Source organism: Lithobates pipiens, unplaced genomic scaffold, assembly GCF_037356315.1.
Source record: "Lithobates pipiens isolate NorthernLeopardFrog02 unplaced genomic scaffold, aLitPip1_a1.2 Scaffold_23, whole genome shotgun sequence".
Taxonomy (NCBI): Eukaryota; Metazoa; Chordata; class Amphibia; order Anura; family Ranidae; genus Lithobates; species Lithobates pipiens.
Genome location: NW_027507785.1, coordinates 11,352,494 through 11,377,504, shown reverse-complemented (window position 1 = coordinate 11,377,504; position 25,011 = coordinate 11,352,494). Strand labels below are relative to the sequence as shown.

At 45.7% G+C, this 25,011-nt stretch overlaps 1 protein-coding gene across 1 annotated transcript in view; it reads right to left on the bottom strand.

The window, feature by feature from the left end:
- Nucleotides 1–914: 914 nt before the first annotated feature.
- The window catches only part of LOC143927195 (ecto-ADP-ribosyltransferase 5-like), a 425,121-nt gene continuing 401,024 nt past the window's right edge, over nt 915–25,011 (bottom strand). Inside the window, exons 3-5 of the mRNA XM_077451173.1 lie at nt 17,589–18,276; nt 2,749–2,781; nt 915–1,344 (exon numbers count right to left, since the gene is read on the bottom strand). Coding sequence (XP_077307299.1) covers nt 1,265–1,344; nt 2,749–2,781; nt 17,589–18,276 — 801 coding nt within the window. The 3' untranslated portion in view covers nt 915–1,264. The remainder of the gene's footprint in view (nt 1,345–2,748; nt 2,782–17,588; nt 18,277–25,011) is intronic.

Here is a 25,011-nt window from a genome sequence, read left to right as displayed (position 1 = left end):
TTCATAGGCTGTACGCATTCGTACTAACATTTATAGTACAATCTGTAGACATACCTCCCAACTTTTCAAAATGAGAATGAGGGACACCTATTAGCAAAAGTATGTAGGCACAGGACACACCTCCTGCCATACCCACTTAAAGGAGAATAATGCAAAAAAAAAAAAAAATAAAGATTATTCAAACCCACAAGTGTTTTTTTTTTTGCACCTACTATTCCTTTATATTGGCTTTTGAAATTTACAAATGTAGAAATTTTAGAAATCACATGAAAGGTTTAGCGTTGGGAAACACTTTTTTAAAAGATAAAAAGTGCATTTTATATGCAACTATGTAGATTGGCTCTATTAGCTGCTAGGACGCAGATTTTTCCTGCCGCCTAACATCCCTGGTTGCTAGGAAGTAGGCTCTTTTTATAGCATTGATTGCTGCATAAATGACAATGTAAATGTAAAATAGTGTCAAAAATGTCCGATGTGTCCACCATAATGTCGCAGTCCCAATAAAAATCGCAGATCGCCGCCATTACTAATAAAACATTTTTTTTAAAATACCATAAAACGATCCCGTTTTGTAGATGCTTTGAATTTTGCGCAAAGCAATCAATATACATTTATTGCGATTTTTTTTTTTTTACCAAACATATGTAGAAGAATACATATCGGCCTAAACTGAGGAAAAAAAATATGTTTTTATATATTTTTGGGGGATATTTATTATAGCAAAAAGTAAAAAATATTTTTTTTTTTTTTTTCAAAATTTTTAAACAGCTTTGCAAATTAGATTTTTTATTTTTTTTTAATGGAACTTCAAAAACAACTTTTTTGCGATTTACTGTCATATTGGGGTTGATTTGCTAAACGCTGCCTAGATACCAATCAGCTTCCAGGTTTTATCGGCAAAGCTTAATAGCTGAACTTAGAAGCTGATTGGCTACCATGCACAACTGCACCAGATTCTGAGTGCACCAGCTTTTGTAAATCTCCCTCGTTGCGTTTCCTGTCTGTGGTCAAGCTGGAAATATTTTTTACTGTGTCTGAGGTCTCCAGGATAGGAATAAAGGGGAATGGCAACAATGGACACACAGGAAGTGATAAAAACCTGACAGTGGTTCTAACCATTCCTCACTCCATCCAAAACAGAAATGCGTTGGCTTGAGCTCCACTTTAGCAAATCAGAGCAGGAGAATTACTAAGTGTATTTTCTGGAATAACCGAAATTCTCAGACCCCCCAATATCAAGGTGGTCAGTTGGTATATGAGCTCCTCAAACAACAGTGGTTAAAAGATGAAACATTGACAGAGCAAGAAGAACTATCACAGCCAGAGATGGAAAAATCCGGGTCCCTGGAAAAAAACCATCAAAGTAAAACCTCAGAATGTGATAATTAATAAACAATAACACCATGATTCAGAGAAAAGACCCTTAAAGGATGGAAGGATCATGATCTTTAAAGTGGTTCTAAAGGCAGAAGTTTTTTTTACATTAATGCATAGAATGTAAACACCCCCCTCCCCCATACTTACCTGAGCCCCATCTCGATCCAGTAATGTGCATGAGAGCAGCGGCCTTCCCGAGTCTCTCTCTCTCTCTCCTACGCGGCTCACATAAATTGGCTCCCGCTGCTGTCAATCACAGCCAGTGAGCCAATAAGGAGAGAGCAGGTAGGTGGGGCTGAGCTGCGCTCTGTGTGTAAATGTGCATTCACAGGAGCGGGGCTCGGGTGTGAGCCTGCTCAAACACTCCTATAGCAAGGGGCTTGCTATTGGGGGCACTCAGCAGGGAGGAAGAATCAGGAGCGCCTGTGGGGGACCAAAAAAGAAGAGGGTTGGGGCTGCTCTGTGCAAAATTATTACACTATTACAGACCAGATAAGTATAACATGTTGGTTTTTTTGTGTTTTTTTTTTTATTTTATTTTTTATAATACCTTTAGAATCACTTTAATGTGTGCCTGAGCTTCTGTCTACCTCTCTGATTGCACTTACCATGGAAATATCACATCCTCTAACATCACCCTTTATAAGGTAGAAAATACACTGTTCCTGACCTTTCCTCTACGTTCCTGATTACGCTCACCATCCGGGATATCACACCCTCCAACATGACCTTCTATCAGATAGAAAATACTCTGCTCCTGACCTTATCCCTACCTCCCTGATTACACCCACCACCAGGATATCACACCCTCCAACATGACCTTCTATCAGATAGAAAATACTCTGCTCCTGACCTTATCCCTATCTTCCTGATTACACCCACCACCAGGATATCACACCCTCCACTTCTAAGTTCCTGATTACACCTACCATCTGGAAAATCACAGCCTCCAACACAGCCTTCCGTCAGATAGAAAATGATTTGCTCCTGACCTTCTCCCTACCTTCCTGATTACACCAACCTCTAAGATATCACACCCCCAACATGACTTTCCCAAAAGTGAAAATACTCAGCTCCTGACATACTCTCTGCCGTGGTGAGTAGACTCACCACTGGGATATCACAACCCACTTCAACATGACCCTCTATAATGTAGTAAATACTCTGCTCCTGACCTTCTCTTCTCCTTTGTGGCTACAACCACCACAAGGATATCAGACCCTCCATAAGGCAGACAATACTAGGAAAATACTAGAAAGTAAGGGGGGATGTGTCTGGCTTTCTTACAAAGAAATAAATATAATATCTGTCTTGTGATATACTCTAAATATTAGCATCCCTGATTAGTTTAGGAGAAGGTTTCATGCTTACCTCCGCTGGTCACACATGTATTGCTTTTTCCTCCTGTAAAAACAATGACCAGAAATGTCATATCACAACTAGGGATGCACCGATACCAATACCTATCTGCTCAACTCCAAATCTTCATAGGGCCCCCATCCCGCCGATGATAGAAAACCATGGCCGTTTGAGGAGATGTATAAGCGGTCCGCCCCCAAGCTGACATCACTTCCTCCCTATATCGTCAGGAGTCCCTGAACTTTTCCCCCCAGCCCTGTGAGCACATCCAGTGGCCATCATTTTCTATCATCGGCAGGACAGGAACACTGTACAGCAGCCTTTCTCAACCTTTTCAACACAGAGGAACCCTTGAAATAGTTCTCCAGTCTCAGGGAACCCCTGCTAAAAATTAGAAATCTACAACTCATGATACATTAGTGTGATGGTCAGTGGGAAGAATGGTCCTTACACTTGTGGTCAGTGGGAAGAATGGTCCTTACACTTGTGGTCATTGGGAAGAATGGTCCTTACACTTGTGGTCATTGGGAAGAACGGTCCTTACACTTGTGGTCATTGGGAAGAATTACCTCCTTACAGATAGCTAAAAAGATCAATGGTGTCAGTGGGAACTTATCTGAGAAGCAGAAATTGCCCAATGCTGAAGGAACCCCTAGAAACCTCTGTAGGAACCCTAGCGTTCCCACGGAACCCTGGTTGAGAATCACTGCTGTACAGATTTGGATTTGAGTAGATATGTACTTTAATGTGAGTTATAAAATTTTTAATAAACTGCCCACTAGATGGCGCTTCCTTTTCTATACTCTGATTCTTGGCAATGTTATTTGCGCCTATTCATTTCGTATGGATGCAAATCGCAAAGTATTAGTACTCGGTATCGGCAAGTACTTGATGGAAAGTATCAGTACTCGTACTCCGGCGGTAAAAAAAAACACGTATCATTGCAATCCAAATCACAATAAGACAAAACACAGACTCTACCACAATAGCAGGCTCAGACTGGCCATAGAGCTAACCGAGCCACATGTCCTAATACTGGCAGGGCCGGTGCTACCACTAGGCAGCCCCCTAGGGCTTGGTGAGGCTGCATTGCATTGATGGGCACTGGTGAGGCTGCATTGATGGGCGCTGGTGAGGTTGCAATTGATGGGTGCTGGTGAGGTTGCATTGATGGGCACTGGTGAGGCTGCATTTGATGGGCACTGGTGTGGTTGTATTTGATGGGCACTGGTGAGGCTGCATTTGATGGACGCTGATGGGCTGCATATGATGGGCGCTTCATTAAAAAGGGTGGGGTGTACGTGGGCAGGGAAAAGAGGGTGGAGTAAGGGGGGTGGCAAAATGAGGTTTCAGATAGGGTGTCAAAAACCCTTGCACCAGCCCTGAACACGGGGGGTCAGCAAGCTGTCGATCGCGAACGACCGGTCGACTGCAGGGAGTTGACAGGTGGATTGTGACTATGACTCGGCCTAGCCACCCCAGCCACCATGTTAACTGCAGAGTGGAGAGCGGGAGGCATCATAGTGCTGGATTAGGGTCTGGACGGGAGCTGTTTCAGTGATTGGTTGCTAGGCGGTCCTAGCAACCAATCACTAGCTTGCTCTTATGAACTCTGGCACTACCTGCTCTTGCCTTCCACCCAGCACTTTGCTGTTTCCTTATCTTGTCTCTGCTGTACACACGCCAGCAGATAGGAAAGTATCAGTGCTGTGTGTATGTTGGGGGGAGTGATGTGAAGGAGAAAGAGGAAATACTGTTGGAGGGGGGACAATAGGACACTACATTGGGGGAGGGGGATATTGTGATGCACTGCTTTTGGGGACGGGGAGGCAGAAGACACTGCTTTCAGGGGGCACAGAGAACAGAGGGGGGGCAGAAGACACTGCTATGGGGGGGTAGAGGTCACTTGAGTGGGGAGGGTGATGTGAAGGGGGCCAAGAACACTCTTTTGGGGTGGTACAGGACACTACTGGGGGGGAGGGGCCAGAGGATGCTACAGGTGGGGGGGTGGTGATGGGAAGGGGGGAAGAGGACACTGCTTTGGGGGGTACAGGAAACTACTGTGGGGGGAGGGGGCAGAGGACATTACAGGGAGGTGATGTGAAGGGGCAGAGGGCACAGTATTGGGGAGTACAGGACACTACTGTGGGGGGGGAGGGGGCAGAGGACATTACAGGGGGTCATGTGAAGGGGCAGAGGGCAAGGTATTGGGGAGTACAGGACACTACTGTGGGGGGAGCGGGGCAGAGGACATTACAGGGGGGTGATGTGAAGGGGCAGAGGGCACAGTATTGGGGAGTACAGGACACTACTGTGGGGGGAGGGGGGCAGAGGACATTACAGGGGGGTAATGTGAAGGGGCAGAGGGCACAGTATTGGGGAGTACAGCATACTACTGTGGGGGGAGGGGGGCAGAGGACATTACAGGGGGTAATGTGAAGGGGCAGAGGGCACAGTATTGGGGATTACAGCACACTACTGTGGGGGGAGGGGGGCAGAGGACATTACAGGGGGGTGATGTGAAGAGGCAGAGGGCACAGTATTGGGGAGTACAGGACACCACTGTGGGGGGAGGGGGGCAGAGGACATTACAGGGGGGTAATGTGAAGGGGCAGAGGGCACAGTATTGGGGAGTACAGCACACTTCTGTGGGGGGAGGGGGGCAGAGGACATTACAGGGGGGGGGGGTGATGTGAAGGGGCAGAGTGCACAGTATTGGGGAGTACAGGACACCACTGTGGGGGGAGGGGGGCAGAGGACATTACGGGGGGGGGTGATGTGAAGGGGCAGAGTGCACAGTATTGGGGAGTACAGGACACTAACGTGGGGGGGGCAGAGGACATTACAGGGGGCTAGTGTGAAGGGGCAGAGGGCACAGTATTGGGGAGTACAGGACAATACTGTGGGGGGGGGAGAGGGGCAGAGGACATTACAGGGGGGTAATGTGAAGGGGCAGAGGGCACAGTATTGGGGATTACAGGACACTACTGTGGGGGCAGAAGACATTACAGGTGGGTGATGTGAAGAGGCAGAGGGCACAGTATTTGGGAGTACAGGACCCTACTGTGGGGGGAGGGGGGAGAGGAAATTACAGGGGGATGATGTGAAGAGGCAGAGGGCACAGTATTTGGGAGTACAGGACACTACTGTGGGGGCAGAAGACATTACAGGTGGGTGATGTGAAGAGGCAGAGGGCACAGTATTTGGGAGTACAGGACACTACTGTGGGGGGAGGGGGGCAGAGGACATTACAGGGGGTGATGTGAAGAGGCAGAGGCACAGTATTGGAGAGTACAGGACACTACTGTGGGGGGGAGGGGGGCAAAGGACATTACAGGGGGGTGATGTGAAGGGGCAGAGGGCACAGTATTGGAGAGTACAGGACACTACTGTGGGGGGGAGGGGGGCAAAGGACATTACAGGGGGGTGATGTGAAGGGGCAGAGGGCACAGTATTGGGGAGTACAGGACACTACTGTGAGGGGAGGGGGGCAGAGGACATAACAGGGGGGTGATGTGAAGAGGCAGAGGGCACAGTATTGGGGAGTACAGGACACTACTGTGGGGGGAGGGGGGCAGAGGACATTACAGGGGGTGATGTGAAGGGGAGAAGAGGACACGGCTTTGGGGAGAAGCACTTTGCACCCAGCACTTTGCTGTTTCCTTATCTTGTCTCTGAGGGGGGACAAGAGGACACTACATTGGGGGAGGGGGATATTGTGATGAACTGCTTTGGGGGGACGGGGAGGCATAAGACACTGCTTTCAGGGGGCACAGAGAACCGAGGTCACCTTGGGGGGGGGCAGAAGACACTGCTATGGGGGGGGTAGAGGTCACTACAGTGGGGAGGGTGATGTGAAGGGGGCCAAGAACACTCTTTTGGGGAGGTACAGGACACTACTGGGGTGGGAGGGGCCAGAGGATGCTACAGGTGGGGGTGGGGGGTGGTGATGTGAAGGGAGGAAGAGGACACTGCTTTGGGGGGGTACAGGACACTTCTGTGGGGGGAGGGGGTCAGAGGACATTACAGGAGGGTGATGTGAAGGGGCAGAGGGCCCAGTATTGGGGAGTATAGAAAACTACTGGGGGGCAGAGGACACTACAGGGGGGTGATGTGAAGGGGCAGAGGGCACAGTATTGGCCAGTATAGGACACTACTGGGGAGGGCAGAGGACACTACAGGGGGGTAATGTGAAGAGGCAGAGGGCACAGTATTGGGGAGTACACTAGAGGACACTACTATGGGGGGAGGGGGGCAGAGGACACTAAGTGGTGGGGGGGTGATGTTAAGGGGGCAGAGGACATTGCTATGGGGGGGTACAGGACACCAGGGCCGTGTGGTGAGGTGAGTGGCTGGTGAGGCACTGGCTGTTATCAGAGCCAGATACACACGGGGTACATACACCCCGATCGTTAGAGTGAGAGCAATAATTCTAGCACTACAACTCCTCTGTAACTCTAAACATGTAACCTCTAAAAAAAAAAAAATGTAAAGCATCACCTGTGGAGATTAAGTACTGAAGTCTGGCGCCATTCCACGAGTGTGTGCAATTTTAAAGCGTGGCATGTTAGGTATTTACTTAGCGTAACATCATATTTAAAAAAAAAGGATTATCTTTAATGTTTCTTTATTATATTCACAAAGTTTTTTTTTTTTTTTTTAAAACGCGTTTGAGAAATTGCTGTGCAAATACCGTGTAACATAAAAAGTTGCAACGACCACCATTTTATTCCCTAGGGTCTCTGCTAAAACAATATATATATATATATATATATATATATATATATATATATATATATAATGTTGAGGGGAGTAATTTTCTAGCAAAAAAATATGATTTTTACATGGAGGAGAGAAATGTCAGAATTGGCAAGGGGGTAATATACAAATTATTATTATATAATGCAAAAATTAAAAACAAGAGCTTAACGGGACTTTATATGAAGTACGGGGTTAAAAAAGAAACAAGATGACTATTGAAAAGATTTATTATTTATTAGTCTAGCAAAGCATGATTACATATATTTAAAGAGGTGCGCAGACATACATAACATTAATATCAAAATTTTTCTTTATACACTCATGGTGACCGATACAAAATAAGTTATAAAGGCGCACCTCAATTGTATACGTAAAAAACAACTAATGGTAATGATAGAATAGACAATTGATAAAGTATTGCAGCTTCATGAATCTATGACTTCATGATTGTTACATTAAATTAACTAAAACTAGCATAATTTATACAATATTACAGAAATAAATACTCTTAGCCCTTGTACACACGGACGGAGATTCTGTCGGAATGTTTCCTATCGGACCGTTTTGACGGATATTCCGACTGTGTGTGGTCTCCATCGGACTGTTTCCGTCTGAATATCCGACGGACCAAGTTTTCCAACTTGCTGGTAAAATTTTCCGACAAAATGCTCCGATCGGACATACTCCGATCATGTGTAGCCTACTCCGACGGACAAAGTGTCACGCATTGGGGAGTTAATTTTTTTTTACTAAATTGTCATATTATCAGGTTATTTCTCACACACAGCATATGCATACAACAAATTACACCCCAAAATACATTCTGCTACTTCTCCCGAGTACGGCGATACCACATGTGTGAGACTTTTACACAGCCTGGCCACATACAGAGCACCAACATTGATGTAGTACCTTCAGACGTTCTACGAGCAAAAATTACGCATCTCGTTTCTCAACCACCTATTACACTTTTGAAGGCCCTGGAGTACCAGGACAATGGAATTTCCCATAAAATTACCCCATTTTGGAAAGCAAACACCCCAACGTATAATCTGTGAGGCATAATGAGTCTTTTGAACGGTTCATTTTTTTCCAGAAGTTTTTGGAATATGTGGAAAAAAATTAAAACGCATTTTTTTTTACACAAAATTGTCAATTTATAAGATATTTCTAACACATAGCATGTATATAGCAAAAATTACACCCCAAAATACATTCTGCTACTCCTCCCGAGTATGGCGATACCACATGTGTAGGACTTTTACACAGCCTGGCCACATAGAGAGGCCGAACATTGAAGTAGTACGTTCAGGCGTTCTAGGAGCATAAATGACACATCTCATTTCATTCCTACCCATCACACTTTTGAAGGTCCTGGAGCACCAGGACAGTGAAATTACCCACAAAATGACCCCATTTTGGAAAGCAAACACCCCAACGTATATTCTATGAGACATGGGCTGCAAATAGGTACTCGGGTACTCTGATGGGCTGGAGATAGGTACTCGGGTACTCTGATGGCCTGGTGACAGGTACTCGGGTACTCTGATGGCCTGGTGACAGGTACTCGGGTACTCTGATGGCCTGGTGACAGGTACTCGGGTACTCTGATGGCCTGGTGACAGGTACTCGGGTACTCTGATGGTCTGGTGACAGGTACTCGGGTACTTTGATGGCCTGGTGACAGGTACTCGGGTACTCTGATGGCCTGGTGACAGGTACTCGGGTACTCTGATGGCCTGGTGACAGGTACTCGGGTACTTTGATGGCCTGGTGACAGGTACTCGGGTACTCTGATGGCCTGGTGACAGGTACTCGGGTACACTGATGGCCTGGTGACAGGTACTCGGGTACACTGATGGCCTGGTGACAGGTACTCGGGTACACTGATGGCCTGGTGACAGGTACTCGGGTACTCTGATGGCCTGGTGATAGGTACTCGGGTACTCTGATGGCCTGGTGACAGGTACTTGGGTACTCTGATGGCCTGGTGACAGGTACTCGGGTACTCTGATGGCTTGGTGACAAGTACTCAGGTACTCTGATGGCCTGGTGACAAGTACTCAGGTACTCTGATGGCCTGGTGACAGGTACTCTGATGCTTTGGTGACTGGTATTTGGGTACTCTGAAGGGCGGTGACAGGTACTCATATGGACTGTGACAGGTACTCGGGTACTCAGGTGAACTGTGACAGGTACTCGGGTACTCAGATGGACTGTGACAGGTACTCGGTACTCTAATGAACTGTGACAGGTACTCGGGTACCCTGATGGACTGTGACAGGTACTCAGTACTCTAATGGACTGTGACAGGTACTCGGGACTCTAATGGACTGTGACAGGTATTCGGGTACCCTGATGGACTGTGACAGGTACTCGGGTACTCAGATGGGCTGTGACAGGTACTCGGGTACCCTGATGGACTGTGACAGGTACTCGGTACTCTAATGGACTGTGACAGGTACTCGGTACTCTAATGGACTGTGACAGGTACTCGGGTACCCTGATGGGCCGTGACAGGTACTCGGGTAACCTGATGGGCCGTGACAGGTACTCGGGTAACCTGATGGGCCGTGACAGGTACTCGGGTAACCTGATGGGCCGTGACAGGTACTCGGGTACCCTGATGGGCCGTGACAGGTACTCGGGTACTCTGATGGGCCGTGACAGGTACTCGGGTACTCTGATGTGCCGTGACAGGTACTCGGGTACTCTGATGTGCCGTGACAGGTACTCGGGTACTCTGATGTGCCGTGACAGGTACTTGGGTACTCTGATGGGCCGGGACAGGTACTCGGGTACTCTGATGGGCCGGGACAGGTACTCTGATGGGCCGGGACAGGTACTCTGATGGGCCGGGACAGGTACTCGGGTACTCTGATGGGCCGGGACAGGTACTCGGGTACTCTGATGGGCCGGGACAGGTACTCGGGTACTCTGATGGGCCGGGACAGGTACTCGGGTACTCTGATGGGCTGGGACAGGTACTCGGGTACTCTGATGGGCTGGGACAGGTACTCGGGTACTGAGATGGGCTGGGACAGGTACTCGGGTACTGAGATGGGCTGGGACAGGTACTCGGGTACTGAGATGGGCTGGGAAAGGTACTCGGGTACTCTGATGGGCTGGGACAGGTACTCGGGTACTCTGATGGGCTGGGACAGGTACTCGGGTACTCTGATGGGCTGGGACAGGTACTCGGGTACTGAGATGGGCTGGGACAGGTACTCGGGTACTGAGATGGGCTGGGACAGGTACTCGGGTACTGAGATGGGCTGGGACAGTTACTCGGGTACTCTGATGGGCTGGGACAGGTACTCAAATACTCTGATGGGCTAGGACAGGTACTCAAATACTCTGATGGACTGTGACAGGTACTCTGATGGACTGTGATTGACAGGTACTATGAGGGGTGGTGACAGGTTCTCTTTATTGGGGGGGGGGGCAATCAGTGTGATTGGTGTACACTGTAGGCGGTAATGAGATGTTACCGCAATCTCCTCCTCACACACGATCGGTGTGTGAGGAGGAGAACCCGGTAACATCCCGTTACCGCGGTTTGTTTACATTTTAGTGATCGGCTGTGAAAGGATCACAGCCGATCACGTGGGTAAACAGCCGGCCAATGGCTGTTTACCAGCGTCGGTGACGAGCAGTGTTCCCGGGGAACACGCCGCCACCGACGTGCACGCGCAGTGCGCTCGCGCGCATGCGCCGTGCACGTTCGGGGTGTGACCATCTGTGATCGCCCGTGACTTCATCACGGCCGATCACGTGGTAAACAGCCATAACGAATGGCTGTTCACCCCCTTCGGTAGCGAGCGGTGTCTCCGTGACACGCCGCCACCGAAGAAACAGGGATCGCGCGCACGATCGCGCGCATTTCCTGTTTAAACGGGAGGCCGTCACATGACGGCCTCCCGCCGCAATAGGTGCGCCGCCTGGCCGTCATTTGACGGTCGGCGGTCAGCATCTAGTTAAGGGAGGGATTTAAAGAGGAAGCAAAGCCTCAAAAAAATAAATAAAAAAATAACCCCTGCAAGACAAAGGCATAAGGAGCTAGTATGCATAGCATGCTAGCTCATTATGAATTACTTACCTGAGATAGAAGCCCCCGAAGCGGTCCTCGTTCCTTTCCTCCGACACCTGCATCTATCCCGGAGTGACTTTCCCGGGTATCGCGGCTCCAGCGATGTGACTGGCTGGAGCCGCAATGACATCACTTCCGCGCACACGCCCTGGTGGAGCCACTAACGGTACGATCGCAGTTAGAAACGGCATGCTCAGTGCGTCTGTGCCCGATGTCTACGGCGCATGCGCCGTAAACATCGGTGCAGCTAGTTCTGCAAATATCTCCTAATAGACATGTGCAAAAGGATAAAATTTGTTTAGTTTCGTTTCGTTTTAATTCGTTAATTAATTAATTTAGTTTCATTATATTCGTTAAATTCGTTTTCAGATTTCATTTTGTTTTCTACCGAATTCGAAAAATCGGTAGCATTCGAAAATATTTCAACCAAATTCGAAAATATTTCTACTGGATTTGAAATGATTTCAACATGATTCGAAATTATCTCAACCGCATTTGAAACTATTTCAACCGGATTCGAAAATATTTCGCAACCCGACTTTAGGGCCATGTATCACGGGGTCACTTGGTGCTAGAAACCCCAAATTTGGAGACGTTGTAGTGCTAGTTCTATTGTGTTTGCATACCATATTTGGTGTTTATAGCTGTAAGTGACCCCGAGATATGTGGCCCCAAATTCGGGTCGTAAAATGTAATTCTCTGCTTTAGAAAAGTGCTTGACATTTTGTGACCCGACTTTGGGGGCAACGTATCTCAGGGTCACTTGGTGCTAGAAACCCCAAATTTGGAGATGTTGTAGTGCTAGGTCTACTGGGGTTTCTAGCTACAAGTGGCCCCGAGATACGTGGCCCCAAATTAGGGTAATTTTTCGAATTTGATTCAAATTTCGTCCGAATTTGGTTGAATTCGTTAGCATTGTAATTCGGTAATTCGGATGCGTCCGAATGTCCGAATAATGAAAATTCAAACGAATTTTGATTCGGAACGAAACTAAATGCACATGTCTATCTCCTAAACCTTTTAGGTTTGGGAGATATTTCTTGCACCTACAGGTAAGTCTTAATCTAGGCTTACCTGTAGGTTAAAGTGGTTGTAATGGGTTTACAACCACTTTAACCGCTGTCAGATTTTTTTTGCGCCATCTCTGTCCCATTGCGGAGATTTCCCTTCACGTCCTGTCCCATAGCCAAGCATGAAGTGAGATGATATTTCTGCAAAGTAAAGGAATTTTTTGGGGACCCCAAGCTCACCAGAAATATTGCCCCCATTGGAAGATTCCCCATCTATTACTTTTCTGGGGGGACAGCCCAAAAATTGGGGTTTTCTTTTTACTTTCACTTTCAATGATAATGGTAAACAGGACAATAGAAAAGGTGGATCCCCATAACAGGGGGCACAGACAGCAATAAAAAAAAATGACAGGGGCTCTAATCCTTCTCCACTGTGTCCAAAACTAAAAAAAAAAGTTTTGCCTTTTAGTTATACTTTAAAGGGGTTGTAAAGCTTCGTTTTTTATTTTCTAAATAGGTTCCTTTAAGCTGGTGCATTGTTGGTTCACTTACCTTTTCCTTCGATTTCCCATTAAAATGTTTTTTTTTCTTTGTCCGAATTTCTCACTTCCTGTTTCTCCTCAGTAAACTTCACACCATCATCTGAGCGGTGTTTAGTCAGCCAGAACAGCTTACTGAGGAAGAACAGGAAGTGAGAAATTCAGACAAAGAAAACAAAGAAAGGGAAATTGAAGGAAAAGATAAGTGAACCAACAATGCACAAGCTTAAAGGAACCTATTTAGAAAATAAAAAACAAACCTTTACAACCCCTTTAACTCCATTTGTTTTTGTTTTCAGAGTACATTTCTCCTAAAAGTGACAAGACAAAACAAATGCAGGTAATAAATCGAATTCTGGTTTGGAATCTTTTTTATTTTATTTTTTTAAATTTACATACTCTAAACCTAATCTTCTAAGGAAACATGGAAATATCACCATCTGAAATGGCACCTTGTCCTGCTCTACTCAAGACTCAGTTTTCACTAGGAATGTGCTTAGAGTTTTACATATTGCTTGTTTGAACAAATGACCAAACATTCAACTTTTTGCTCATTTGATGGGAGCCAAACATGATATATAGTAGCAGTATGTCTTCCGCTACTATATATGGCAGTTTCCTGTCAATGATTGTTAAGGAAGTAACATGTGCTGGCATCCACCTCATCCTTGGCAACCAGTGACTTCACCCAGCCCTGTTTATTTACTGGCTGGGAACCCCCAGCTATGTAAACTAAGGGGCAAGGATAGTGCTGACAGCATTGACCAAATATGGCCACATGGCTATATTTTGGCAATGACATTGACCATATATGGCCATGGCCATATTTTGGTCAAGGGCACCACCTGGCAGATCCCACTCTTGTGTTTTTACATTTAGCAGCAGGGAACAGGAGAAGTAATTTGCATTTAGTGTGGTGATAAAATCAGCAGACATCATTCATTGTGATTGACCTTTGGCCTATCACAAGGTGACATGATTGACAATGGATTTACATCATGGGACATTTTAGGGGGGATTTTTTTTTTTTAAGAATGATGGGGGAGTGCGGGTATCTGTGGGTCCCAGTCATGGTTATGCATTGATCTTCCTCTGGTTGCTTACCTCCCCTCATGTCTTCTGACTAAGAGGCCAGCCACTTCCACCTGGTGGTTTTTATAACCTCTCCTCTAAGCATGGCTCCACACCAGGCCCTATCAGGGAACCCTATATTAACCTGTGCACTGCAAGCCAAAAGGGCTGATCAACCTTTGTGTGTTAGCTTCCTGTTACCTGCCGTGTGCTTTTCTGTTGTTCCGTTACCGACTTTGGCGTGTCCTTGACTATCCCTGTTTGCCTGTGATCCTGACCTTTTGGCGTGTCCGTGACTATTCCTGTCTGCTTGTGGCCCCGACCTTAGCTTTGTCCCTCACTATCCCTATCCCCCTGTTGCCTACTGTGGGGGACCCCGGGGGTCGCGATCTGGAGCCAGTTGCAGCCAAGTCCATCCTCACCACTAGAGGCTCTGGTGAACACCTGCTGGCTCTTAGACTCCGTGCCCCAGGGAATCTTACGCTCTAACCCTGGTGGGATCCGTCTTGGTGTTCTGGCGGCCCTGCCTTCCTTATCACCTTGACCCCCGTCCGCAGCAGTCAGCTGTAGGGTCCACAACCTTGCGGTGCACTCCTGATCCCTACGGTGTGCATCTGTCACCTGGCCTCAAGGTGACCTGACAGTCCCATTGTTTTAAAAAGGGGCTTCCAAATTCCAGTCACCTGCAGGCCCCCACAACCACTAGGCCAAGGTTGTGGGGAAGAGGCCTTTGTCTTCATCAACTTAGGGAGAAGGTGATCAGTAAGAAGTGAATCCAGAAATCAGAAAATGCTTCTCATTGGTCGGCACGGTCATGGAGTTGTGCTGAACAATTTGCCATTGCAAGCATTATGAGACTTTCTCACTCCGTTGTTGTGTATTGTGGCATGCGGTGTTTGGATCACTACATCGGCAGCACGGAACATCATGAACACTATGTGCAGTGCGATGTCCCGAGGGTTGCCCAGGATATTTGAGGTTAGTTTGCCTTTTATTTTTTTTTCTGGAAGGTGAATTTACTCTTTAAGTGATAACTTTATTGGCTAATAGAGTTGGGAGAACAGTTTAAGCCGAACAAAACTTCAGCCCGAACACCCAAATTTGCAGGTCGCTTGGCAGGATTTTCGCCCGCTGAGCACTCCACAATGCACTGCGTGCTGCACAGCGCATTCTAGGACCCCAATTGGATAAAGCAATGCACCTGAATCATCAATCATGGCTCAGTTCTCATAGTCCCACCCCACACTATAAAAGGTTCCTTCCCGCAGGAACCTTTTGCAGTGAGTTTTTGGAGTGGAGATGGATAGATCAGGGCTCAGTTTTCTATTAGTGAGTTAGTGTGTTCACTTATTTGTTTAGAGTGTAAGCCCTTGTACACACGGTCGGACATTCTGACAACCAAATCCGTCAGATTTTGTCCGTCGGATCTTGTCCAAAACTGTTGCATACACACCGTCGGACAAAGTTGTCGGAAAATCCGATCTTTCAGAACATGATGACGTAATTTCGTTACGATGGGACTATGTTCACGCTAGTAGCCAATAGCTTTGATGTAGGAATTTGATCTGAGCATGCGTGGCACTTTGTCCGATCGGAATTCTCTACACATGATCGGAGTATGTCCGATCGGAGCATTTTGTCGGAAAATATTTCCAGCAAGTTGGAAAATTTGGTCCGATGGATATTCCGACGGAAACAGTCCGATGCAGACCACAAACAGTCGGAATATCCGACAAAACGGTCCGATAGGACACATTCCGATGGAATCTTCGACCGTGTGTACAAGGGCTTAGTGTAGTGTTAGTATAGTCTGAGAAAGCCCTCTGAATGAGTTTGATATAATACAATTCAAGCCTGAAGAAGGGATCCAAGTCATCCTGAAATGTTGCATTTTTGAGGAATCAGGAGGGATTTTTTTCCTCCCATTGGAATAATTTGTACCAATGGGACTGCAAGCCAGGCCTTCTTGTCCAACATCAGTGCCTGACCTCACAAATGCACTTCTGGAAGAATGGTCAAACATTCCCATAGACACACTTCTAAACCTTGTGGACGGCCTTCCCAGAAGAGTTGAAGCTGTTATAGCTGCAAAGGACGGGCCAACTCAATATTGAACCCTCCGGACTAAAGCCTTGTACACACGATAGGATTTTCGGCAGGGAATTGTGTGCTGACAGACTGTTTGCCTAAAATCTGACCGTTAGTACGCTCTTTCAGACAATTGTTGTCCAACTTTCTGCCAACAAATGTTGGATGGCAGGCTAGTAAATTTTCGGCATAAAAAAACCTTGGCCTAATGGTTGTGGGGAAGAGGCCTTTGTCTTCCTCAACTTAGGGAGAAGGTGATCAATAAGAAGTGCATCTAGAAAGGTATTCCAGAAATCAAAAATGCTTCTTATTGGTCAGCACGGTCATGGTGTTGTGCTGAACAATTTGCCATTGCAAACATTATGAGACTCTCACTCCGTTGTTGTTGCATTTTTCAGGAATCAGGAGGGATTTTTTTCCTCCCATTGGAATAATTTGTACCAATGGGACTGCGAGCCAGGCCTTCTTGTCCAACATCAGTGCCTGAACTCACAAATGCGCTTCTGGAAGAATGGTCAAACATTCCCATAGACGCATCTCCTAAACCTTGTGAACGGCCTTCCCAGAAGAGTTGAAGCTGTTATAGCTGCAAAGGGTGAGCCAACTCAATATTTAACCCTACGGACTAAAGCCTTGTACACGCGATAGGATTTTCGGCAGGGAATTGTGTGATGACAGACTGTTTGCCTAAAATGTGACCGTTACTACGCTCCTTCAGACAATTGTTGTCCAATTTTCTGCCAACAAATGTTGGATGGCAGGCTAGTAAATTTTCGTCGAACAATGGTCTGTTGTCAGATTTTCCTATCGTGTCTACACAAGTCAGTCACACAAAAGTCAAAAAGTACAAACACGCATGCTCGGAATCAATGCTCACCAAACACGACATTAGCAGAAGGTGCCCAAAGGGTGGCACTCAAGAGGTGAAATTCCACGTAGTACGTCACTATGTTTGTGTTTGTATGCAAGACAAGTTCCCGGCACACGCCCTTCAGACAAAAGTCTGGTGCTTTGTTGGCCAACAATCCGATCGTGTGTACGAGGCTTTAGACTGGGATGCCATTAAAGTTCATGTGCTTGTAAAGGCCATCATCCCAGTACTTTTGGCAATATAGTGTATGTGACTCATTTCTGTAAGTGTAAAGTATTGGGTTTTTTTTTTGTTTTTTTCTCATGTTTGATTTTAATTGTCCGTGTTTGTGGCAGGTAGATGTTTAGTTGGACCTACATCCTTTTTTTTTCACATGAAAGCCCAAAACAAACTGTCAAAAAAGTCAAAAAAAGTTTACTAACCTCCGATTAGGTAGTCACAGTTGTAGTAGTGACATCTTCTTTTTGTCGTTTTAAGGACAAATCTGTTTTTACCTCCATGGTTTGTAAAGTTGGTCACTGTGAAAACCTCATCTACTGGTATCAGAATCTCCTCTTCCTTTGGAAAATAGGAATATTTTTTGAGCTTGACACCAAAGCAGCTGGTGAAGGTGAAGAACGTGTCATCTCCAAATTTCTCTGCTTCTGTTTTGCTGGTGGATGACGAGGAAAACTGGCCAAGCCTGACTTCTCCTCCAATTTTTACAGGCTCAAAATAAATTCCTTTCATCCCTCTGTATACTGACCATGGTGACCACCAACAGCTCGACCTGAGGAGCACTACGGCTCGCGTCATCAAGAAGTGCAGAGAATGGTAACGGAAGGCGTACTTGCTCCTATAATCTCTAACTGCGCTGCTGAAGTTTGAATAAAGATTTCTGTCTTTGTTGGAATAAGCCATGATGGCAATGCCGTACTCATCCCGAAAGCCTTTCGGTACACTCGGTTTCTCTGCGTTCCATTTAATTTCTGCCGCATCCCAAGTGCTTCTAAATTCTGCGTCAGCTTGTTTTTCTTCAGCAAGTAGGGAATTTATTACTCTACTTTCCATCTTTTCTGTGCAGCCTTCGTACTGATCATCAAACGCCCCGTCACTCATAGTTAGATAAACCTGCAGTGATCAGAAGATCTCCATTATGGTCATACTACGGTCATACATGTACATTGTAACAAACGGCCCCTGTCGGTGGTGCGTGGAGTCAGTGTATCTGCCACAAAGGATTTTGCGGTTCATGAGGTAAATGGTCGGCAATGCAAAGTTTGTAGCAGGATGCAGGAGGTTAATCACTGACCACACCTTGTCCCCCACCTGGGTTATAATTCGTCATTCCTTGTGTTAAAGTGTTACTAAACCCAGGACCCTGTGTATCTGGTCCCCCACAGTACACAGGACATGCAAATGCAATTATTTTAGTAAATATAAACTGCTAAATACCCTTACCCTAAATACCCTTTCTAATCAGCAGTATATAGCAGTCTTGTGACTTCTACCAGTGTCTGGTTAAAGCTTGTAGGAGGGATTTTCATTCCCCCTGATTGTCCTATGAGTGCTAATTGGCCCTGTGCTGATCACATACACTCTATCAAGAAAAAAAAAAACTCTCCAGCAATACACACCAAAGTGAGCATGTCCTGACGATGAGAGAAGACAGGATCAAACAGCAATGGCGGCTGGTGGTATATATTTTTTTGCATTGCATTGTTTTCCACCCCCTCCCCCCCAAAAAAAATATACCACCAGCCGTCACTGCTGTTTGATCCTGTCTTCTCTGATCCTCTCCTTTTTCCCCTTTCCTCAAATCATCTCCTGTACATTGCTGATAGAACAGAGCCAGGGGACAGGCTGCACATGCTCAGTTTAGTGTGCATTGCCGGTCGGTCAGTTAGTCACCAGCCCCGCACTTACCCCATCTAGGTCACAGGCATCGCTTCCTCTGGTCGGGCAGATGGCGGCTTCCCCTGCCTCTCCTCCTCCTAGGCGTCCAATAGGATTACTTCTGCTCTCGGCCAATCGGGTGATAGGTCTCAGAACCTGCTTCCTGATTGGCAAGGAGGAGAATCAGAAAGACGATAGCGAATATTAATTTGCTACTGTCACACAACTGGCTGGGCTCAGGGTGCAATGCTCTGTGCCCCGAGCCCACCCTTTTTTAAAGTCAATTAGAGCCACTGGCTCTAACCATGTACTTCAAAAACAAAAAAACCTTGTTGGAATCCATGTGTGCAGTAGATTAGGGGCCGGGCACATGGATTAGGGGGTGTCGCCATGTACAGATCTATGGAAGGGCCACCACTGTGAAACAGCTTTTTTATACAATGCAGAGGATTAACCCCTTAGGCTCCACAGTGAGTATAACAAACATGCTTTACTGCAGATACACACTGATTTTACTGTTGTGGGTTTAGCAACACTTTAATGGGTTGTTTCTGGCAACGAATGCAAGCAGGCTATGAGGTAACATGTCTGCAGGTCTGAAGCAGACCCAACAAGGTCTATTTACTAGCCAGAAGGCTTAGGCTGGGTTCACATATATGCGAATTGGATGCGTTTTTAGCCGTTTTTTAAGCCTGTCCGGGGTGTGTGGTTTTGAAAAGATTCCTGTGCAGTTTTGGGTCCAGTTCAGGTGCGAATTCAGGCAAAGATTTGCACCAAAATCGCAACCTAAACCGGTGAATAGAAACGCACCGGACTCCAGACTGCAAACCGCAGCCGCACATGTGTGAGCCCGGCCTGAATTGTTTTGCTGGACTTTCGTTTTGCACTGTGATTCTTACCCCTGTCCTATCTTTTGTTTTGCTGTACACTGACTGACCAATAAACACGAGCAGGAAGCCCTTACACCTACTTGCCGCATGGAATTTTGGGTCAGTTTAACCAGAAGTGTGTTGACCAATCAGAATATTTTTTGGACCGTGGAAAGTAGGTATGAAAATAAAGATAAAGGAAGGCTAGAGTTGTGCCAAAAAAGTTGAAATGACATTACATAAAATGATACATATTTTTATTCCATAATAAAGTTTAAAGAGGAAGTAAAGCCTGATGGGTTTACTTCCTCTTTGATTCCATGCAAAGGTAAAGCATAATGGACTACTATGCATGGCATAGTAGCCCATTATGTGTCACTTACCTGACACAGGAGCCAGCGAAGTCACTGCTGTCCCCTGTAGTTCCGAGCGTCCATCTTCTTGGTGGGTCTCGCTGCTCCGGCGCTGTGATTTGCCGGAGTAGCGATGATGTCACTCCCGCGCATGTGCACGGGAGCCGACACTCGCGGCATATCGCCGTGATCTGCAGTTTATCCAGTGCACATGTGCGCCGCTGTCTACGGCGCATGCGCCGTAGACAGCGGTGGCTGTCTTCAGGTAAATATCTCCTAAACCGTGTAGGTCAAAGTGGTTTGTAAGGGTTTACAACCACTTTAATAGAATTGTGTTTATGGGATTGTATGGTTTATTGATTGAACTGGATGGACTTGTGTCTTTTTTTCGGCCAGGCTAACCATGTAACTATGAACAATACATATATTTTAGTATAGGAATTTAAAAGCAAAGACAAGCATTGGCTATAGGAACATAAAACCTAAAAGGTACAAACTAAGTGATCTGGCTAGAAAAAAACAGTTGCAGGGGTGCATGCGCGAAGCCTCCTGGGACGGACATGTCCGCCTAAGTGCTCCGCTCCGACTGGGACGTGACAGACTAATAACTCGAGACTTACTGACATTTCTCAGTGACAGGTATCTAGCTGCTACCCTTAAGCACTTTTTGGAATGATATATAGCGGGAGTAATGCCAAACTGAAGGCAGGGAAAGAGCAAGAACTGCTGACTAGATCCACAACTAAAACGACGGCGGCGCTATTCTCTTACCTCACACAGTCCTTTCCCTTGTACACACGGTCAGACATTCCGACAACAAAATCCGTTGGATTTTGTCCGACAAATTTTGTCCGAATCTGGTGTTGCATACACACGGTCGGACGAAGTTGTCAGAAAATCCGATCGTACGTAACGTGATGACGTTATTTCGTTACGATGGGACTACGTTCAGGCTAGTAGCCAATAGCTTTGGTCTAGGAATTTGATCTGAGCATGCGTGGCACTTTGTCCGATCGGAATTCTCTACAAACGATCGGACAATGTCCGATCGGATCATGTTGTCGGAAAACTTTTATATCCAGCTCTCAAATTTTGTTGGTCGGACATTCCGACGGAAAAAGTCAGATGAAGCCCACACACACGGTTGGATTATCCGACAACGCAGTCCGATTGGACATTTTCCGTTGGAATGTCCGACCGTGTGTACAAGGGCTTACTCACAGAAGCAGCTGCAGTCTCCAGTCTCCTCACAGCGCAGTGAGCCAGAATATGATATTGGGATAATTCCTAATTCTCTACAACATACATCACTCAATTCTGACTTAATAGTCCTTAAGAGTCCTTAATAAAGCCCTTCAGACCACCTCAGATGCCATTACAGATAAATTGACAAGACAGATTTGTCAGGTAGGACGACACACCTCTATCCTGGAACAAAGGGTTGATGAAGTTGATGTTACCACAAATCATGCCAAAGGAACTTGAATACCTCAGAAGAATACTCTTCCCTCCAAAATCGTCTTGAAGACTTTGAAAATAGAAACAGAAGAAGATCTAACCTCTGTATTGGGGGTATTCCTGGGTTAATTGAGGATCTTCAATCAACAGTCACTGAACTATTCCAGGTATTAGCCCCTTCTATTCCCATCGAACAATTGGAAATGGACAGACTACACAGATTTAATGCCACGTAAAGAAGATGGTCCCCCCAGAAACATCATTATAAAATGTCACTATTTCTGCACAAAAGAACAACTATTAGAAGCTACCCGCAACAAACATTCCTTAATATTCCAGGGTCATCGATACCAAATCTATCAAGACCACTCTCAACAAACATTGATAAAAAGAAAGATGATGAAACCTCACTTACAAGTACTTCAATATCATCGCACCCCCTATCGCTGGAGTTTTCCCTTCACCATTCACTTTACCTACTAAGGAACCACCTATATCGGCAAAACTGCTGACAATTTACTCACCATAATCCTTGATCTTCGCCTGTCAACACCAGGAACACCTACAGAAGGCTGCACACACATATATATATATATATCCTTTAATGGGTGATAATTCTTCTTGTAAGTATAAGTATACACGACACTACACATAACTACATCCCCTGCACAAGCAGATCCGAACTAAAGTCTTTATCTTGATTTCTGATCTGCTTGTCAGTATATATTTCAAATGAAACCTAGATATAAACCTAAAATTTGTCTATCCTATGACCCTTTTGACAGTACATAATTCTCTATCCTTCCTTAAATTCCACAAATTATAGATCTCTCACCCTTATTTAGATAGAATATAATAATTTAGTAATTTAATTCTTAGTTTTTTTGGATCTTTAAATACCATATGTAGCGCCGGTACTCCTGAAGCGTACGCGCTATGTTGTAAATTTAGTTTTTTTCTCGAGACTGTAGTTGAGTCTTGAGTTTAATTGTGCTAAATTGTGGTTTTGGCATCAGTTTGGCTGGGCTGTACTGGTGTTCTGCCTGGTCATAGGTGCAGGTAGCACCTTTGGCAGGCATTGGAACGCAGGCTGGTTGGACGCATTGGGTACCAATACCTCTGTCAGAGCCAATCAGTGAGTGCGTTCTCTCGCTGTGTATTCCGGAAGAGGGTACTTAACCACTTCATCCCCGGACCAATTAACAGCCTAAGGACCAGAGGTCTTTTTAATTTCGCACTGCACTGTTTTAACTGGTAATTGCACGGTCATGCAATGTTGTACCCAAACGAAATTTGCATCCTTTTCTTCCCACAAATAGAGCTTTCTTTTGATGCTATTTGATTGCCTCTGCGATTTTTATTTTTTGCGATATAAATGGAAAAAGACCGAAAATTTTGAGAAAAAATTATATTTTCTACTTTTTGTTATAAGAAAAATCGAATAAACTCAATTTTAGTCATACATTTAGGGCAAAATTTATTCAGCCACATGTCTTTAGTAAAAAAAATGTCAATAAGTGTATATTTATTGGTTTGCGCAAAAGTTATAGCGTCTACAAACTAGAGTACATTTTCTGGAATTTACACAGCTTTTAATTTACGACTGCCTATCTCATTTCTTGAGGTGCTAAAATGGCAGGGCAGTACAAACCCCCCCAAATGACCCCATTTTGGAAAGTAGACACCCCAAAGAAGTTGTGGAGAGGCATGTTGAGCTCATTGAATATTTTTTTTTTTTGTCCCAAGTGATTGAATAATGACAAAAAAAATAAAAGTTTAAAAAAAGTTGTCACTAAATGATATATTGCTCACACATGCCATAGTTATATGTGGAATTGCACCCCAAAATATATTCTGCTGCTTCTCCTGAGTACGGGGATACCACATATGTAGGACCTTTTGGGAGTCTAGCCGCGTACGGCACCCCGAAATCCAAGCACCGCCTTCAGGATTTCTAAGGGTGCAAATTTTTGATTTCACTCCTCACTACCTATCACAGTTTCGAAGGCCATAAAATGCCAAAATAGCACAAAACCCCCCAAATGACCCCATTTTGGAAAGTAGACACCCCAAGCTATTTACTGAGAGGCATGTTGAGTCCATGAAATATTTTATATTTTGCCACAAGTTGCAGGAATATTACAATTTTTTTTTTTTTCACAAAGTTGTCACTAAATGATATATTGCTCACACATGCTATGGGCATAAGTCAAATTACACCCCAAAATAAATTCTGCTGCTTCTCCCAAGTACGGGGATACCACATGTGGGGGACTTTTTGGGAGCCTAGCCACGTACGGAACCCCGAAAACCAAGCACTGCCTTCCGGATTTAAATATAAAATGCTACCAAAAAAACTGTTAGCGATCGCAGGGATCATGCCTGACTCTGCGATCGCTGCAGTTATGCGTTTAGTGTTTTGTAAGTGACAGTGATCGATCGATACTGCACTTGGGTGGGCTGGGCAGAGGGGCAAAACGCAGGTGCTAGCAGGTATCTGGGCTGATCCCGCTAACAATGCATTTTTTTGGAACCCTAAACTGCTGGGGATGCTAGTATAGATCTGATCAGATCAGATATTGATCTGTTCAGATACCACTATGGGAGGTTTATGCTTTGCACGTGGGTGTTAGCGGTACTGGCACTAACCTAGCGCTGCCTGGGGCGACGCAGACCCTGACCCTAAAACCTAATTGATATCACTCGCCGGGTGATCAGGGGGTTAAACCTTTATTGGGTAATAAATGGTGGGTGCCCTGATGCTATAAAAAGCAAACTAACCAGAGTCACCCGTAACACTTATATGGTGATCACTGGTGAAAGGGTTAACTAGGGGCAATCAGGGGGTTCAAATTTTTATTAGGTAGTATATGGGGGTCCCTGGCGCTATATAAAAACCTGACAGGGAACCTAAATAACTAACTGGCTAACCAGCGTCACCAGTGACACTTATACTGTGATCACTGGTGAAAGGGTTAACTAGGGGCAATCAGAGGGTTAAAACCGATATTGGGTAGTATATGGGGGTACCTAGCGCTATAAAAACCTGGCGGTGAACCTAAAAAAATAACTAGCTACCTAGCGACACTAATGCAGCGATCAGAAAAATGATCGCTTAGTGACACTGGCAAAAGGGGGTGAAAGGGTTAACTAGGGGCAATCAGGGGGTTAAAACCATTATTGGGTAGTATATCGGGGTACCTAGCGCTATAAAAACCTGGCGGTGAACCTAAAAAAATAACTAGCTACCTAGCGACATCAGTGACACTAATGCAGCGATCAGAAAAACG